The sequence below is a fragment of the Lepidochelys olivacea genome (assembly GCF_965140295.1).
Source record: "Lepidochelys olivacea isolate rLepOli2 genome assembly, chromosome: 10".
Taxonomy (NCBI): domain Eukaryota; kingdom Metazoa; phylum Chordata; order Testudines; family Cheloniidae; genus Lepidochelys; species Lepidochelys olivacea.
Genome location: NC_140420.1, coordinates 73,112,065 through 73,132,316, shown reverse-complemented (window position 1 = coordinate 73,132,316; position 20,252 = coordinate 73,112,065). Strand labels below are relative to the sequence as shown.

The 20,252-nt window shown below is 47.2% G+C and overlaps 1 protein-coding gene and 1 long non-coding RNA gene across 3 annotated transcripts in view; one reads left to right on the top strand and one right to left on the bottom strand.

Moving 5' to 3' along the window:
* The window catches only part of ST8SIA2 (ST8 alpha-N-acetyl-neuraminide alpha-2,8-sialyltransferase 2), a 40,688-nt gene extending 32,522 nt beyond the window's left edge, over positions 1–8,166 (bottom strand). For both annotated transcript variants that reach the window (XM_084641204.1, XM_084641203.1), the window contains exon 1: positions 7,837–8,166. In XM_084641204.1, coding sequence (XP_084497330.1) covers positions 7,837–7,937 — 101 coding nt within the window. In that variant the 5' untranslated portion in view covers positions 7,938–8,166. The remainder of the gene's footprint in view (positions 1–7,836) is intronic.
* Positions 7,656–20,119, top strand: LOC311527335. The gene is made up of 3 exons (XR_014713312.1): positions 7,656–7,896; positions 16,474–16,562; positions 18,328–20,119. It is a non-coding gene; the product is annotated as an uncharacterized lncRNA (long non-coding RNA).
* The last annotated feature ends 133 nt before the right edge of the window (positions 20,120–20,252 follow it).

The window sequence follows — 20,252 nt, the reverse complement described above, 5'->3', positions numbered from 1 at the left end:
TTAAAATCTCACTTGTTTGCGTTGTCACAGCTTGACAGCCTCAGTGTTAAAACCTTCCTAAATATCAGATGCTATTTTTATAGCTGTGAGCTTAATTCCTGCTAATGTCATGAGACTGAATTCTAGAGACCGCGTCCATGCTGAGCATTTCAGGGAAATTCCCTCACCCTTGCTGTAGGGCTGATGCAGCTCCAACAGGGCTAGCACCAAGGGGAGTGCTGGTGGAGATGAGCCACTGATGAGGTCTAGAGCAGGTCTACAAGACACAGTGGTAAAAATGCTGACTTCTGAACTATGCTATATCTCCCAACTTTGCTTGCATCAATGGAGGTGCACTGGTGCTAGACCAGTGGTGGGAGAATGCTCTACAAGTCTCCATGCAGACATGGCTACGCCATTCAGATACTGACTTCAGTGGAGCCACTCCAATCTGCCTCAGTGTAAACGAGAGCAGAATTTGGCCCTCAGTTTTCTGCCTTGTCACAAATACGTGTTTGTCTCATTGCAAGTGTAACCTGAAGACACAGGAACCGAGACCTTGGCCTAGTGCCTGGGAGAGGAAAAGCGAATTATGTTGAAGTGCTGACATGGGAAAATCAGTGAAGAATCAGTATGAAAGGAACAAATCTAAACACAGAAGTGCAGCTGAGGTAGCTTAAAGTGAGGCAATGAGAGGGAATCGTCAAACTGCCTTTCACAAGGACATGATGCTGGGATCTATTTTCACTGATGGTGATGGGAAACCCCTTTCCGTTGCTTTCAAACATGCAACCCAAAGAACCAACAGATGGGAAAATGGCACTTGGTGCAACCAGATCAGCACTTGTCATGTGTTATCTCAGTCTCCTTTGGTATCTGTCTTGCTGTTTATGGGTAAGGTTACCAGGTAGCAACTGTGAAAAAATGGGACAGGGAGTGGGGGTAAAAAGGTGCCAATATAAGAAAAAGTCCCAAAAACCAGGATTGTCCCTTTAAAAATTGGATGGATGGTCACCCTGTTTATTGAGCACCCAGCCCCAGGTGATCTTGGTTCTAGGTTTTTGACTCTTTCTCTTTCTAAAACTATCTTACTGTCTCTTTAACTTGTCTTAAAACAATGAGCTAGATGGATAAAAAAGGAGGCATCTCTGAAGTGTCAGGTTTCAGATCCACACACGCCCAATATAACGGCAATGGGGCATGACTTATCAGTCATTATTACTCTTGTTTTACAGTAAAAACAGTAGCATGTGTCAGGAAGTGGGATTATCCACACATTTCACATCACCATGCATCTATGTGTACAGCCAAAGGGGTATTCCTCATTTATCCTACAGCAGCTCTTTCAATGGTAGCATTGGCTCCTTTTGGCGCAGAACACCTCTGCCTGCAACCCCCCCCCCCCATTTGCTCTTACTTCATCACAGCTGAATTTACACTAATGAAACACCCAGCAAAGGAAGACAAGAAGCAGCCACACAGAGTTCAGAGAGAGACTCGGGTTATTTTGGATTTTTTTTAGTTTACTTGGGTAAAAAATCCCCTGAAAACCCTAAGAGAGACTTGGACAGGACTGGAAGAAAAATCACTCTAAAACTGACAGGTGCTTCACCTCTGAGACAGAAGCCGCAGATCAGAGTGCCTGAAAGACGTAAGCAGACCATGAGTGCTCCGTGGACCACAGGGAGAGATCCTCTGGGCCAGAAGTGTTATAAATTCAAGTTGTCACTCCAGACTTGTCAACACAATCAAGTTAAAGCATACAAGCATTCAGCCATCATAACTGACCCCCGAAGCCACCCCCTGTTGTTTCTTCTGCCTCACAGCCGCAAACTGGAAACAAAAGCAAAAGCACTGACAAAGCACCAGCTAATGCTCAGTGAGCACTCAGAAGCCAGACACAGCCCTGCAGTGGGATCTGAAGCTGGCCAGGCTGAGGATCTGTTGCACTGTGAGGGGGACTCTCAACTGAGAACCGTCTGCCACTGAACCGGGAAAGCTGAGTTCTAGACAGTGGCAGCAGACACACGTCTGCCTATAAGGAGACAGTAACGGGGTCCCAGGGTTCAAACATTTTCACCCGCAACACCTTGCGTTGCACTTTCAACTGAAGAAGTAGCCAAGAGAGAGTACAGACCTGGTGAGTGACCATAGAAACCCACACCACTCGAAGGGTGAGGTGCCACTGTGTTCTGCAGCCCCTACAGCTTTCAGAAGCTGGATCAAGGGCAGGTTTACAATAATCCAGCCAGGAGGCATGGCTGGGAGAGGCCAGCTTTATGCCTGAGAGGAAAGGCCACAGTCTCCTGGAAATGGGCACCACAGGCTGTTGTTATTCTGTGCACATCCAGATGAAGTGAGGGATTCAATGGGACTTTTAAGCCACACTAGCAAAGGGTAGCATGCCATCCCCAGTTTTCCAAGCTGGCCAAAAATCACAGGCAATACCATTCATTTGAAAGAGCAGTATATATTTTCTCTAGAACGGAGGCTGAGAGGCATGCAGTCTAGTCCAGCAGAGAAAGCGTTAATACATATTAAGCATGACTCAATGTCAAGTGTGCACCAGGATGGCTTACTGACGAAGTCACCTGGTGACAGCAAGGGCACGGGCTCCCTTAATGTCTGTGATGGATCATCAGGGTAGGGAGGGATCCCTGCAGAACTTGCTAGGGGACGCTGTCCCTTTAAACTTCACAAAGAGAACCACATTTTTACTCTCAGTAACTGACAATAGTTATTCCCCCAGTCACTGCAGCCTTAGTCTCTCCCTGCAGTGAGAGGCAGAGGGGCAGGGCAATTATTTCCCATTACGCTACACTGGCTAAGGTGAATAAGAAAACAGCCACGCTCATGTCACAGCTTCCCCAAGGTGTGTTCTAGAGGGAAGCCTTACAAGGGAACTTTGCTCTGAGTATTTCAGGGGAAACAAAGGACACAGCATAGAGGGACCTACGCAGAGGAAGTCTCCACAAGATTAAAGTTCCAGTAGCCTGGAATCAGGCGAGTCTTTGAAAACTAAGTACCAATGTCATTCGAAATGCCAGTGCAACATACCAGAGAGAGGTGAATGGACTTGCCTACCCACACTTCTTTTACGATGCCCATACAGCCAAAGTGGGACAACCCATCTAATGTGGACACTATAAAGGCGTAGCTTATTCACATACAAGAAGGGAAACTATTATAACTCACTAAATAGATGATCTGGTGTCCACGGTAGGGGTTGAATCAAAATAACTTGTTGGCACAAATCCTACCCCTAATGGACATAGTTATACAGCTACAAAAACAGTTCACAGGTCACGCGGAGCAGAAAGAGAGGGCTGGGGTGGAGGTCAGAGCACAGCCCTGGCAGTGAGTAGTTCTTGAATTCTAAAGCTGGCCTCTGTTTTAATTCTTTGCCTCAGTTTGCCCCCATCTGCAGCAAAGTTGCAGTGGGGGAGGTTTAGATTGGATATTAGGAAAAACTTTTTCACTAAGAGGGTGGTGAAACACTGGAATGCGTTACCTAGGGAGGTGGTAGAATTTCCTTCCTTAGAGGTTTTTAAGGTCAGGCTTGACAAAGCCCTGGCTGGGATGATTTAACTGGGAATTGGTCCTGCTTTGAGCAGGGGGTTGGACTAGATGGCCTTCTGGGGTCCCTTCCAACCCTGATATTCTATGATTCTATGATTCTAAGTGGGGGCGGCTAATAATACGTGGAGCAGCAAGAAGGATTGCTTGAGAAACAAACAAACTAAATGACTGGCTTTCTCTGAAACATCTGTCACACTTCAGTAGCTACAGCCACCCCTGCTCCTTAGCTCTCACTATAGAGACTGGGAGTGGCTAAGTCATTATGCAAGGTAACCTATTTCCCCTTGTTTTTTCCTACCCCCCCTCCCCCCACTGTTCCTCAGACGTTCTTGTTAAACACTGGATTTGTGCTGGAAATGGCCCACCTTGATTATCATACACATTGTAAGGAGAGTGATCACTTTGGATAAGCTATTACCAGCAGCAGAGTGGGGTGGGGGGAGAGAAAATCTTTTGAAGTGATAAACACCCATTTTTTCATGGTCTGTGTATATAAAACATCCTCACTGCATTTTCCACTTTATGCATCCGACGAACTGAGCTGTAGCTCACCAAAGCTTATGCTCAAATAAATTGGTGAGTCTCTAAGGTGCCACAAGTCCTCCTCTTCGTTTTTGCGGATACAGACTAACCCGGCTGCTCCTCTGAAACCACTCTTTAGACTGTGATGCTGAGGACTTATTGTCCTTGAAAACAGCCTGATTGTTTTTGACACCCGGCCAATTATATTCACACCCTTCACTTTGCATTTAATGAGCATTTTATCCATTTGTGCTTTTACTGGGATGCTTGAGACTTCCCGGTGTTTGAGGGTGAGAAAAGCAGGTTGTTCCCCTCCCATCCAACCCCCTTCGCATACGAGCCATCTTCTTCTGGACAGGATGCATGGCCCCAGTGTCCGACTCCAGAGCTGGGGGGAAGGGCATGTGTAAAAGTGGGCAAGCTGTTCTTCTCCTTACAATAACCAAGGGGCATGTCTGAGCCAAGGAAAGACATGAGGGGAATAGAGCCAGTCCTGATTCCCAGCCCCGGTTGGTTACTTGGTCCTTCCAGAGGACACATGACAGACTGTGCTTTCATTTCAATAGGCCAAGAAAGCTGAGCAAAGAGAAAGGAGGGGATTGAGAGCAGAGAAGGGGGGCTGAAACATAACCTGGGATCTGAGCATTCTTGAATTTGGGGGGCTGAAATGCAGATCTGGATGCAAATCCAGCTTCCTGCCATCTCTAATTTAGAGCGACTTTGCTCTCAAAGATACATTAAGAACTGTTGGAAAACTTTGAAAAGTTCTGTTTCTCTATGCTGTCCCCCTTCTCTTTTGCACATTATGCAGCTACTTTCTCCTGTTCATAAGCATTTAGGGTATGTCTACAGTGCAATTAAACACCTGCAGCTGGCCCATGTCAGCTGACTCAGGCTTGTGGGGCTCAGGCTATGGGGCTGTTTAATTGCTGTGTAGACATTCAAGCTTAGGCTCTGGGACCCTCCTCAAGGGCACCTCCTCCGAAGCCTGAATGTTTACACCAGTGGTTCTCAAACTTTTGTACTGGTGACCCCTTTCACACAGCAAGCCTCTGAGCATGATCCCCATTCTAAATTAAAAACACATTTTTAAATATTTAACCCTATTGTAAATGCTGGAGGCGAAGCGAGGTTGGGGGTGTAGGCTAACAGCTCACGACCCACATGTAATAACCTCGTGACCCCCTAGAAGGGTCACGACTCCCAGATGAGAACTCCTGGTCTACACCATAATTAAACAGCCCCATAGCCCAAGCCCTGCGAGCCTGAGCCAGTTGACATGGGCCAGCCATGGGTGTTTAATTGAAAGGTAGAAATACCCATAGTGTCTCCAAAAGATGCTGGAATCACACAGCCCCGAGTCCAAAAGCCAAGATTATATCCCCAGAACAGGTGCAGAAAAGACAGTAGCAACTTGGCTCCATTGCCCCACCAATGCCCCTTAACCCTAACAAGGAGGCACCCCTGAGTAGATTATTATTCCTATTTATTTGTATTGTGGTAGCATCTCGGGGCAACAATCAGGGATCAGGACCTCTTTGCACAAGGCACTGTACAAACATGTAACAAAGAGCCGGTTCCTGCCCTGTAGCATTTACAGTCTAAGGACAACTGTGCAGCTGAACCTCCAAGGGCCATTAGAGCTGTCTGACTGATGGAAATGGGGCAGGGAAGAGAAGCCACCTTTTAAATACATTGTAACAGCTTTATTATTTCATAGGAGCTGCCAAACCAGACCAGAGCAATGGTCCACCTAGGTCAGTGTCCCTGTCTCTTGGTGATTCAAAGGAAAGTTATTGCCCTCTGTAACCCCTCCTGCCCTCAGCACCAGGAAATGCACCCAGTATAATGTAATAATAAAACCATGAAGAGGATTAATGAATTTATTTTATGGTGCCAGCTGTGTGCTAGGCACTCATTTTGCTGGGAAGGAGGAGGGGAAATCTTTCCCTGCTCTTAACAGGAGTGAGGGGACCCTTGTCGTTTTAGCCTGGATGGTGTTAGCGCGACTCTGATTCATAGAAACGTCAGATCTTTTGCCTCCATGCTGCCTGCAGCAGTGAGTTCCGCAGGTTAACAGAAATCCCGCGCTGTTTATAACGTGCCCCGTCCATCCCCACTCTGTGCCCCTATAGAATGCTTGGCCTTTTAATGCCAAGCGGCCCCTAGGAGTAGGTTATTATGGGATGGAGTCATGCCCAGCCCCACCGCAGATAGCTGCTAGGCTTGGCTCAGCCTGGGGCTGGAGTAGAGGAGGTAGGAGCCTTCGGAGCAAGACACAGAGGGCTCCAGGGGAGGAGGGAGGGCCAAGCGCAGCAGAAGGGGGAGCTGGGGACAGGGGGGGGCGGAATGGGGCGCACAGGGAGTTAATCACAGAACCCCAGCCCCACCTCGTGGAAACCCCTGCACATTTCAGACTGGGCTCTCTCCACTCCCATCCCATCCCATCCGGACCGGTACCGGCTCCCCGCATCTCCACCCGGACCGGTACGAGTTTCCCGTCCCCATCCGGGCCGGTACCGGCTCCCTCTATCCCCATCCGGACCGGAACCTGCTCCTCCATATCCATCCGGACCGGTACCTGCCACTGCTATCCCCACCCGGACCGGCATCTGCTCCTCCCATCACATCGGGATCGTACCTGCTCCCCATCCCGCCGGGACCGGGACCGGGACCGGGACCGGTGCCGGCTTCCCCCATCGCTAGTCGGGCCTGTTCCTGCTCCCCGCACCCCCTGTTCGCCTCTCAGAGACCCTCGTTCCCCACTTGCTCAATGCTCAGTCCCTGAGCGGAGAGAGCGAAACACGCCCCCTTCCCACACCGGCAAAGGCAAGAGACCCGGAGAGCCAGACAAAGAAACTCTCCTGAACCCCCCGCCCCTCCTTCCTCTCTCCTCCATCATCTCCTTTCCCCGGCACCCACCCCCCAGCACCCACCCCAACACCCCTCTCCTCCCCCAGCACCCACCTCTCTCCTCCCTACAGCACCCACCACCCACCCCGGAACCCCTCTCCTCCCCCAGCACCCACCTCTCTCCTCCCTACAGCACCCACCACCCACCCCGGAACCCCTCTCCTCCCCCAGCACCCACCTCTCTCCTCCCCCAGCACCCACCTCTCTCCTCCCCACAGCACCCACCACCCACCACCGGAACCCCTCTCCTCCCCCAGCACCCACCTCTCTCCTCCCCACAGCACCCACCTCTCTCCTCCCCACAGCACCCACCCCGGAACCCCTCTCCTCCCCCAGCACCCACCTCTCTCCTCCCCCAGCACCCACCTCTCTCCTCCCCACAGCACCCACCACCCACCCCGGAACCCCTCTCCTCCCCCAGCACCCACCCCGGCACCCCTCTCCTCCCCCAGCACCCACCTCTCTCCTCCCCCAGCACCCACCTCTCTCCTCCCCCCAGCACCCACCACCCACCCCGGAACCCCTCTCCCCCCCCAGCACCCACCCCGGCACCCCTCTCCTCCCCCAGCACCCACCTCTCTCCTCCCCACAGCACCCACCACCCACCCCGAACCCCTCTCCTCCCCCAGCACCCACCCCCAGCACCCACCCTGGCACCCCTCTCCACCCCTAGCACCCACCCCGGCACCCTGTCCCCTCCAGCAAGGAGCACCCCCTTTCCGCCGGGCAGTCGACGCCCCTGCAAGCAGCCCAGCGCCCACCCGTGCCTCCCGAGCGCCCGTCCCGGAGCCCGCTCCCCGGCGGCAGGCGGCGGGGAGCCGGGCAGGGCGCGGAGCTGCTTACCCGGTCTCCTCCTCCTCGAGCTCCGAGATGTCCACGAAGATGAGGAAGCCCACGAGCAGGGTGAGTAGCGCCAGCGCCCAGCTCCGGCACGGCAGCTGCATGGCTCCTGGCCGGGGGCGGGGGGCGGCTGGCTGGGGAGCCGCGCTGGGGTCCTGGGCGGAGCCCCCCGGGAGGGCCAGCAGCTCGGGGGCTCGCCCGAGAAACGCCCTCACCCGCTGCCCGACTCGCCGGGTTCGCTCCTTCTTCGCCCTTCCCCGCAGCCCGGGGGTGGGCAGGGGCTGCTGGCAGAGCCCGGTCCCCTCTTTGCAAAGGAGCAGGAGAGAGCTTTTTCCACCCTCCCTGACACTGATAGAGGGAGGGAGGGAAGGAGACAGAGGCTGGGAAATGTATCCCCCTCCTCCCTCCCTCCCCCCCTCAAAGTTTGTCTGACACACAGACCGGCACCTGGGGACAGCAGTGGGAGCAGCTCCTGCCTGCACTCCCCTCACACAGACAAGGGCAGGTGGGCAGAGGCAAATGCTTTGTAACATCCCCCCCTTCTCAAGTGTGGGGCAGATCCATTGCCAGCACTGGGCACACTCCTCCTATGACATCGGAGGTGCTATACCCTGGCATAGGCAGAACCTTTGGCCTCTCCTTATGGACCCATGTGAGATCTACCATGTGCAGCAGATGGACTTAGTATGATTAAAACTTACCCCTGCCCAGGGGGTGTGGTGAACCTTCATTCATTAATGTCTGCTAAGCGCTAGGAGATCCTCAGATGAAAGGCGCTATATGTCATGGACCAGCACCCCATTGCACAGGGGTCCAAATTTTATAGCCAAGCCCTCTAGATTTGTACTGGCAAAAATGCCCATGGAAGTATTTTGCACCTACAAAATGATGTGTGCCCCAGCCTTCCTGTGTACACAATCTGCACACGTAAATACAGGTGTTGGAGGAATTTTTGCAGGTCAATTGCTTATGCATGTATTGGAGGGAGTGCCAGCTGGTAGCAGGTTTGTCCCTCTACGAACAAAACATACTCTTAATAATGATGATTATTATAATCACATTGCTTACAGTAGTGATGGTACCTTTCCACTTCTTGTATAATGTATACATTAAATGGGGTCCTTTGGGGTAGAAAGCACTATATAAAAATAAATAATATAAGATTAATTGTTAACATTCCTTATTATATAACATGGGGAAAATAAGTATTTGAAAATTGGGATGCTGCTTTTGTAATAATAAAATATTGTCCTGCTGTGACTCAATCTCACTAGAGTTACATCAGGGATTAATTTGGCCCATTGTGTTTACCAGCAAAGGCACACAATAGTCTTACTTCCCAGAGACCTGTCACACTCCTAGCCCCAGTAACTTGCTGCGAGCTACAGCCAGAATCTTAGTTTCTATGCTGGAGAGAAATGGCTGCTGGGGTCAGAGCTGCAATTTCTTTCACTGGCAGGGTTGTGATGGTGTGTGTGTGTGTGACAGGGTGGGAGGAGGGAAAAAGGAGGAGGGGTTGGACCAGAGAATGACCCAGGAGGTTCTTGCCTTCTAGCCTTATCATTGATGAGGCTATGATTCCAGGATGGATCCTGCCATGGAGATAAAGGGCCAATAATGCAATGGGGTTAGCCAAGGCCAAGCTGGCCTGCTGTGTCCAAACCCAGGCTTGTTACAATTGAGCTAAAGGTTGCTGGACAGAACAGTGAATTATCTGGTGTAATACATGCCACCAAACTGGAGAGGTATGCAGTGGATTATAATGCAGCAGATAGGAGAGGCACAGATGGGATGGGAGGGGAAGGGAGGGAGAGAGAGAGACTAATTGCTTACATATTTAAAACAGCATCTTTAGCCTGAATAGGCGGACTATTAAGCAAAACAGGGCTATTAAATGGGCCACTTGGAGAACTGCCATTTTCTATTCTACACTCAGTTTTGTACTGGTATAGCTATGTTGAGTAGGGGTGTGATTTTTTATTATTATAGATATTCTGGTACAAATCCAGATGTGGATGTAGTTATATGGGACTGAGATACACTGATAAAACACGTCTACCACTATAAGTGCACCCACACTGAGTGTATGTGGAGGGTTGTACCAATATAACTACACCAGTATAGTTAAAGTGGCACAATATTTTGTGGGTAGCCAGGGGTGTAGTGTGGTGTGTTCCCCTAGTACTAGATGCCAGTATGAAAGAGGTGCGGGGGTCTTTTGTACCTGTTGCCCTTTCATAGCCTCCTGTGGGAGCTGGGTTTTTGAAATTTAATATAATTGTAAATAGGGGAAACAAACCATCAGGTACTGTGAATTTATAGGTTAAAATACAGCATAGGCCAGTCCAGTACAATTACACTGTGCCTCTGTATATACTAGAGCATATCCAGTAGATTTAGAGTCTGTATACAGTATTCAGAATGGAGCATAGCAAGAGCTTTGGGTTTAATTAGATATTGTGGAAGTGGAAACAGCTCCATAATTTCCCCTCTGCAGTAATCCAGAAAAAAAGGCTTGTTTTCCTTCCAATTTCCATTTCCTCAGCTTCTCTGCTCACCACATCTTGAGGCTCCACAGGAAATGGGCAGCGTGGCCAGCCTCACGAATAGGCTGTAGAGTGTGCGGTGAGGAAGGGCTTTGAGAAGGAGGCTGGATAGTGTGATGGCTGGCATCTGGGATTCCTAGGAGGAAGAGGAGTGGCGCTCTCATCCTGTGACTCTTGGGAACACCACACAATCGGCACTTTCCCCTGCTATGTGAATCTCTAGTGGTACAGAAGTTCTGCTCCTCAGGGTCCCTGCCTGCTCCACCCCAGATGGTGCTTCAGTCCCTTCTGTCTGATCCTTCTGTTTAGAGTGTGCCAGCCACATTGGCTAAATATCAGAACAGCCTCAGAGCGGTCTGGGCAGGAGGGCAGGATTCTATGCTCTGCCTGTGGCAGGAGTCATACTCCATAGGCTGTTTGTCTGTCCGGGTGAGGACTTTATTAGGAAATGGGGCTTGTTGGCTGGAGAGTCATCCCTTCTGCTAAGGAGAGACTTGTGTAAATAGATGCCTGCTCTGGGTCTTGATCCACCTGCCATTAAGTCCGTCAGTGGGAGCCCTGCCATTGACTGCAATGGAAACAAGATCAGGCCCTGAAGGAGGCACGCCGTGAGTTGAGTTTGATGTCCTATACCAGAGAGCTCCATAGTTAGGTTCTTCCACAGAGAACACTGTAGAATCTTGCTCTTGGTGCCATCAGCTGCCTCATGCCTATTGGTGGAGTGTTCTTGGAGCACTGCAGAGGGAAAGACCTTATATAGGTGATCAGGCATTGGCTATGAGGACCAGAACCTTGAATTTGATCCAGTATTGGAGGGGGAGCCAATGTCCTGGGTGAAGGATGGTGTCTGGCTCCCTGGATTCCCATGGGTTAAGGAATCAGGCAATTTACTGACTTGTTTTGTAACTGATTAACATAGTCACAAAATGTCACATAACTCCATGCAGCTCTGTGACATAAATCTGGGGAACTTACTGCATCAGTTACGTCTAAGTGTCTAGTACAGCAGCCTTGAATATAGGCACAAAATCAGTATAACACATACAGACCATAGTACAATATATTTCAGCCTGCACACAGTCCTTCTGGAGGAGTCTGAGACTCTCCCATAAAGGATGGTGCAAGATTTGGGTTTAACACACCCTATTTTGCTAATATGCTATTTATCCCAAAGTGCGTCACAAACAATGGGCCTGATTCTGCAGCTCTTGGTCACACTGTATATTGAAGCCACTGGGACTATTCCCCACTTAAAATTAAACAGGTGCACAAATGTGGCAGGGCCTCAATTTTATATCTCCTCTACAAGACAGGTTGCAGGAAGATTAGAGTAAACTGTGGAAACAGTCCGTAAAGGAAGAGTAATATGTTCTGAAATAGAATAAAAGACTATTATATCGTCTTGCCTCTGGTAATTTGGAGAATAATTCTCCACCCATAGAATTCTGCACTAAATACTGGGAGTACTGAAAAAAAAATCTTTGCATAGTGGCAAAAGCAAGTTCTTTATGCAATGTTGCATTCTCTGCTTTGAAGGCAAGGAAAAGAAAGGAAAGACACTTTTACATTTCCTTTTGACCTTTTATAAATATCAGTTTGTACTAACCAAATTCCCATACAATAGCTCCAAGGATTCAAGAAATAACAGTTAACTCTCTAGGGACATTAGAATCATAGAATATCAGGGTTGGAAGGGACCTCAGGAGGTCATCTAGTCCAACCCCATGCTCAAAGCAGGACCAATCCCCAACTAAATCATCCCAGCCAGGACTTTGTCAAGCCTGACCTTAAAAACCTTTAAGGAAGGAGATTCCACCACCTCTCTAGGTAACCCATTCCAGGGCTTCACCACCCTCCTAGTGAAAAAGTTTTTCCTAATATTCAATCTAAACCTCCCCCACTGCAACTTGAGACCATTACTCCTTGTTCTGTCATCTGCTACCACTGAGAACAGTCTAGAGCCATCCTATTTGGAACCCCCTTTCAGGTAGTTGAAGGCAGCTATCAAATCCCCCCCTCATTCTTCTCTTCTGCAGACTAAATAATCCCAGTTCCCTCAGCCACTCCTCATAAGTCATGTGCTCCAGCCCCCTCATCATTTTTTTGCCCTCCGCTGGACGCGTTCCAATTTTTCCACATCCTTCTTGTAGTGTGGGGCCCAAAACTGGACACAGTACTCCAGATGAGGCCTCACCAATTCCAAATAGAGGGGAATGATCATGTCCCTCGATCTGCTGGCAATGCTCCTACTTATACAGCCCAAAATGCCGTTAGCCTTCTTGGCAACAAGGGCACACTGTTGACCCATATCCAGCTTCTTGTCCACTCTAACCCCTAGATCCTTTTCTGCAGAACTGCTGCCTAGCTGCTCGGTCCCTAGTCTGTAATGGTGCATGGGATTCTTCCGTCCTAAATGCAGGACTCTGCACTTGTCCTTGTTGAACCTCATCAGATTTCTTTTGGCGCAATCCTCTAATTTGTCTAGGTCCTTTTTTATCCTATCCCTACCCTCCAGTGTATCTACCACTCCTCCCAGTTTAGTGTCATCTGCAAACTTGCTGAGGGTGCAATCCACAACTTGAGGAGGCATGGTGGATTTAGAATGCAGATATTAAATGACAACTTGAGGAGAGAGAGTGGATTTAGAATGCAGATATGAAAGACACAGATGTGTAGAGAGAGCAGAAGTTCTACATATTTAAAACCAAGTCTTTAACCTGAGCAGGAGGCACCATTAAGCCAAGCAGTGGCATCCTGAACTGGCAGGGGAGGGACAGACAAAATGATCTAATAGTGTCTTCTGCGATATGATGAATGATAAGTCCTTGTGCAGTGAGACCTTTCTCCTTCAAATTTGCAAAGCTGTAAAATGCACATAACCTTTATCACAGCTGTCAGTCCCAAATGAACAAAGTTTACAGTCCATTTTATACAGCTAAACAGTGTGGTGACATGACAAACAGGCGTGACAAATGGAAGCCTATATTAACCACGGCCACAACCTTTCATAGCCTCATTATCAACACTATAACCTGCCTACAGGCGCTTCCTCCAGTGAAAGCCTCAGGCCTCCTGAAAAAGTGAAACATCTCCCACAGGCCAGGAAGTGTCTGTTCCTCCTCAGCAAGTTCATTAGCAGGAAGCAGCATTGCAGATTTGGCAAGGTTCAGTGTCCCCAATCTTCTCCTGAAGGCTCTTGTCATACATAGCAGAGCCCACTTCTGCATAAACCCCACTCTTGCAGAATTGCAGCCGTGTAGTCTGTATCCGCAAAAAGAAAAGGAGTACTTGTGGCACCTTAGCGACTAACAAATTTATTTGAGCATGAGCTTTCGTGAGCTACAGTTCACTTCATCGATGCAGAAAGAATCCATTGCATCTTTGGTTGGCGAATGGATCTACATCTAATTATGCCTAAGCAGCCCTACAGTGAGCAGAGCAAGGCACTGGGAACCAGGACACCTCGGTTCTTTTCCCAGATCTGTTTGACTTTAGACAAAGTCACTCAAACTGTGCCTCAGTTTAACTATATGCAAAACAACACTTACCTACCTCACAGAGATACTGTGCTGCTTGCAAAGTGCTTTGAGATCATTGGATGACTTGGCTCATGGGTCTAGAAGTGTGTTTTTCACTTAAGAGGCAAGACATATCGAGCCAGATTCTCAGTTGGGGTAATCTGATGTAGGTTAAAATCAAGGGAACAGGGTTGATTTATTCCAGTTTAGGATCTGGCCCTCTAAATTCCACTTTTTGGATGAACCATTCAAGAGAGAAATATTTATATCTGGTTCACTGGGCTGGAGCAAATGATCCTCACTGTCTTGGGATGGAGAGTGTAAAGTATCAATGTACTCCTCTTCCCAGTGTTTATTGTCCTCAGGAGTCGACCTCTGCCATATTCTGTATACCTAGAGCTGTGCAACAGCAGCGAAGATCCTCATTTTGGCACAAAATAAATGGAGAGCACAAAATTAAATTGTATTAATTTCAAGCTCTATTAGGATTTTCTGGAAGTAAAAATCAATAGCAAAGGACGGAATCAGTAGGGAATGTGACATGATTTTCCCAGCTTCTGAGAGGGAATTGTAAACAATGAAGAGACAACAAAATACACAACTATAAAAATGTACCAATTTCTCTGATGGGGAAAAAGAGAAAATAAAAAGCCTGCATAAACAGCCACTTGACTGTTGTTTGGCATGAATGTCCAAAACAGATAATTGTCCATTATTCTCCTTTGTTTTTTCTCTCCCATAGGAAATTGCAAAATGGGGTGATCCATCCCAACATTTCATTGTGTACAACTCACTATTGTCAGAGTGAAATGTTTGATATAAAACAAGAATAATCTTTCTTTTTATTATTATTTTTTTTCTGGTCAGATAAACTGTTTTAGATGAATAAAAAAGCTACGTTGCAATGATATTGACAATTTGCATGTGAAAAGCTTTCCACCTGGTAACAAAAACAATTTTTTCAGTTGTGCCACCACTAGTCACAAGAGATAAGGTCCTTCCTCCTCCCCCTCAATTAGACACGCACAAAAAACTGAAAAGGTAGAAAACGTGTGACAATTGTACCTCCTGTTATCTGAGACTGGTGCTAATGTAGTGATATTTCCAAATGCATCTGCACAGCTGGCACTGTATCCAATCCGTTATAGCCTGGCAGTTTGTGCATCTCTAACAGAGCACCTCCAATTTGGGAAGGTGGAACATAGCTGAGTACTGTCGGATGTCAAGTTTTTAAATGCAGCGTTAATGGCATTTGGCTGAAATCCCCAGATTTGCATTGCCCCTCTTCGTTGCTGTCAAGCTTTGGTGGATTATCAAACCACTAGGTGGCAGTGTGTGTATGTAGCGGGCGGGGAGCATTCTCTCAGGGGGGCCATGCACTTGGGAATGTTTTGATCATGCTTGATGAGCACAGGGTCACAGAGGTGCCCAAGGCAGTGAGAAAGAGAAGGAAACAAGCGGGAGGAGGCTTTAACTTTAAAGAATGTTGGTTCATGGGCCTCGTGGGCCTCCCTGTGGAATTTTGGACACTGATGCTCATCGACTTTATAGACATCTCTAAACTATCTGGGGAAAAGTCTCTGTTGGGCGCAAGAGCCCTGAAAGAGGCATTTCACAATGAATTGCAGTCTCTGGAGCATGGCCTGGGGCCCAGTGAAGGAAGAATTACAGAGGATGAGTCTAAGGCACAGTACAAGAAAGGCACGAATCAATGTTTAATGGCATCAGTGGCAGATAAGACTTCTTTAGCCTGGAAATTTCTACTGAAGCTGGATGGAGAAGCAGACTGTACTAACTGCAGAGATATATTCACCAAGAAGCTAAGAAACCAATCCTGTGAGGGGCTGAACTCCCATATCTCCATAGGAGGGCATGTTATACTGGAGATATTGTACTGTTGTTGCTCTGGTGTAGCTAGCCACCAGTGTAAACACATTATACCAGAATTGCTCACCCCAGTTTCAAACTAGAGTAAGCCACACCAATTCCAGCCCTATATTACACCAGAGCTGCAACTGCACATCTGTATTTGGGGCTTGCACTGATGTAGCGCCATTCAGGCTTCCTGGACGGCTCTCAGCACTGACAGGTTTATTTGCATTCTGGCCTTCCAAGGAGTCTAGGTGGCTGTGCTCATCCAGGGGGGTGCCCCAACCTCATAATGATGCATCTGTGATTAAGGGTCTCTCAGGTGTGGAAGAAGGAAGTGAACTCCCACACAAACTTTCTGTGTTTGCCCACCAAGTTAGAGGATCCTTCACATTGGAGGAAATCATTACTAATTGGTCTATGCTGTCTTTTCTTGGTGCATAAACTGTTCAAAGCCAACCTAGCAGATACGGGAGAGAAGCCTTGTGAAAGGTGTTGCATAAGTGTATGACACCGTGTGGCCTACAAGGATAAGGAAGGAATGAACTGATGTCTTTGGATTCTTCCTGACTTGATTGACTAGATTGTTCATCTACTGGAATCTGCCTATGGGAAGACAAGTTTTTGCTCTGATAGAATCCAGAGTCACTCCTATGGATTGTATAATCTGTGTTGGAGCCAGGACAGACTTTTCTGTGTTCACACAGATGCCAAGTGATGCCAGAAGATTGAGCAACGATTTCACTGAGGTCAGAACTTCCAGCCAGGACCTGCCCATCAAAAACCAATAATCTAGGTATGTAAAGACTGTCAAGCCATTGTGACGAACATGTGCTGCGAACTACTGAGAATATTTTTGCAAACACACTGGGTACAGTTACTAGTCTGAAGGGAAGTACCCTGTATTGGTAGTTGTTTGGACCTACGACAAACCTGAGGAACCTCCAGAGGGAGGGATGAATGTCTATGTCTGTCAAGGTTCCTCCCCCACTCTGAACTCTAGGGTACAGATGTGAGGACCTGCATGAAAAACCTCCTAAGCTTATCTTTACCAGCTTAAGTCAAAACTTCCCCAAGGTACAAAATATTCCACCCTTTGTCCTTGGATTGGCCGCTACCACCACCAAACTAATACTGGTTACTGGGGAAGAGCTGTTTGGACACGTCTTCCCCCCAAAATATTTCCCAAAACCTTGCACCCCACTTCCTGGACAAGGTTTGGTAAAAAGTCTCACCAATTTGCCTAGGTGACTACAGACCCAGACCCTTGGATCTTAAGAACAATGAACAATCCTCCCAACACTTGCACCCCCCCTTTCCTGGAAAATGTTGGATAAAAAGCCTCACCAATTTGCATAGGTGACCACAGACCCAAACCCTTGGATCTGAGAACAATGAAAAAGCATTCAGTTTTCTTACAAGAAGACTTTTAATAAAAATAGAAGTAAATAGAAATAAAGAAATCCCCCCTGTAAAATCAGGATGGTAGATACCCTACAGGGTAATTAGATTCAAAACATAGAGAACCCCTCTAGGCAAAACCTTAAGTTACAAAAAAGATACATAGGCAGAAATAGTTACTCTATTCAGCACAGTTCTTTTCTCAGCCATTTAAAGAAATCATACTCTAACACGTACCTAGCTAGATTACTTACTAAAAGTTCTAAGACTCCATTCCTGGTCTATCCCCGGCAAAGACAGAATATAGACAGACACACAGACCCTTTGTTTCTCTCCCTCCTCCCAGCTTTTGAAAGTATCTTGTCTCCTCTTTGGTCATTTTGGTCAGGTGCCAGCGAGGTTACCTTTAGCTTCTTAACCCTTTACAGGTGAGAGGAGCTTTCCCCTGGCCAGGAGGGATTTCAAAGGGGTTTACCCTTCCCTTTATATTTATGACAACGTCAAAATAGGCATCCTTCATGTCGAGAGTTATGAACCAAGTGTCTCTGTCTAGGGATGGGATTATTAATGCTAGGGTGACCATCCAAATCCTCAATTTGCAGATAAAGACATTGAGTTGCTGATGATTCAGGATGGGTCTCCATCTTCCCTTTTTTCTTGGTGATCAGGAAGTATCTGGAATGAAAACCCTTTCCTTGATGTTTATATGGCACCAGATCTACGGCTCTGCATCAGAAAAGGGAATCCACCTCTTGGATGAGTATCCCATCGTAAGAGCGGTCCCTAAAGAGGGAAGAGAGAGGAATTTGTCATGGTGCTAGCAGGCGCACTTCTCAACACCTCTGCCCAAAGCACAGGGTTGGCCTCGTTGCCCAATCCATGAAATGTTTCCTAAGCCTGAACTCCTGTGATTGCTGGGTGAGGCTGGGAAAAGAGCAGCAAATGGTACACTCCATGAAAAATGGCTTCTCCCAAGCAATAAAGGCACTGTTCGTGGTCATTGCTGACTGGAAAGGAGTAGGGGCATAATCTCTGTCCTGTATTGGGAAGGAAGGGGGTTCCCCAAGGGGAAGAGAAGTCCTCACATTCTAATTAGAAATTAATTCTAGAAAACTAGAGCTAAATCTAACTAACAATAACTCTATTTACAATATTTGCAGGTTTGAAGACAGGATCAGCTTGGGATGCTGGAGCGTTCTGATTCAGACCATGCGGCAGTAGAGGACGAATGGGAGAGGTGATCTGTTCACATCACCCCTTTATGCCTTGGGTTTGGAGCATGAGGAGGAGAAGAACACAGGCCAGACCAATGGACATTGCTAGCAAGAATCCTATGGTCTCAGATGCAAGGAGCTCATGCATACTCCACAGTGTTACACACACAAAAATCAGCACTGGAAGAAGAACTAGGGAATCCACCCATTACAATTACTTTGACTTCAACTATAAATAGTACATCCTTATCTAAGGGCCTGACCCTGCCTTCCCTGTGCACCCAAAACTCCCACTGAAGTCAACTATGGCATTTTTAAAACAAAAACTCCTTTAGTTTTTTAGAATTTCAGGACATGGGAACCCACATAATACCAAACTAACAAAAAAGCTTGGATGAAACAAACCACTAGATCGCACATAGACCTTCTCACCAGATTTCCAGCCCCGTTTTGCAAACTTGATGTCCCAATAACCTGACAAGTACTCGGAAAAATCAACGTAAAGGTCTTGACCTCAGCGAGTTTACACTGGAGCTGGATTTGATGCCTGGTCTTTGCATTCAATCAAACTCTTGAACCTTCTGAGGTTCACGCATTCCTAGTGGAAAAAAACCCCTCCATTTATACATGGAAAAGTAGTGATCAATCAACTTTTATCGCTCCAGCTTTCATTACAGCAGCTTAGAACAATAGAATAAAAGCACGTAATGAAAACATTGTAAAAATGTAATAAAAACACACAATCCTTGACTGTGCAAGCTTTGCTGTTTTAGCACATCTTGGGGAACTGCACAGGAGAGGGCAGTCCAGTCTTCTGGTGTGCTGCCAGTAACCTCCATAACACTACATCACACTCTTTCCACTCCGGGAATTGTGCCGATTTAAACCACAGGAGTTATGGGAGACTTTCACAATGTTTAGATGCAGCAAATACCTGAAAGGTCTCTGGATGGGTTTTGTCATCTTGGCATGGAAAGTTAGGTGGGAAAATCGCTTGAGAACAGCCTCTCTCGTTGTACCACGGAGCTTCCTGGAAATAGCAAGGAGAGAAAAGATAGGTTCAGTTTGGGATTTGGAAGAAAGTTAAGGGAGGTGTGGGTGGTCATGATGTTCTTAAACAATTTGACCTGTCCAGACCCATCTCTAATTTAAACTTTTTGGACCAGATTCAGCCTAGATATGAATAGACTCAACTCCCAAAGTACCTGCCAAAGGCTGGATTTGGCTCTTCGTGGCTGCCTAGTATCACAAAGGTGCCACCCTGTTTGCTTTCAAGAGATTATTTCATCTAATCTAATCTAATAATAGAATATCAGGGTTGGAAGAGACCTCAGGAGGTCATCTACTCCAACCCCCGGCTCAAAGCAGGACCAACCCCAACACCAGTCCATGAAGCACAATGGTATATGAGCACCTAACTATCCCTTCTCCGGCTCTCATTATTATAATATTCTGGTTCCAGAATTAATCCTTTCCCACATACATTTTCAGTTTGGAAAAAAAAAAGTAGGAAATATCTCCCAGGATGGGAAAATCTCATTAATTTACCCCCCCCCCCCATGTGGTGTGTTCATGCCCATGTGTCTTTTCACAGTGATAAATAAATCTAGGCAGTGATTTTACTGTCAGTTCGAAGAGGCCCAGAGAGTTTGCCTTTTATTTTAATAATTAACAATTAATGTTTTCACCTTCAAAATGTTTCACAAACATTAAAGAAGCACTATGAATTTAACAGTCACTCTCTGATTTGAATATTTTTTTGCCTGTTATTACAAGTAACACCTCAGATGACTGGACTGTAAGAGGTTAAAGAAAATATTATTCTTGATTTTGTTTGCTTTTGACAACAGTTTGAGCATAAACATTTCCAC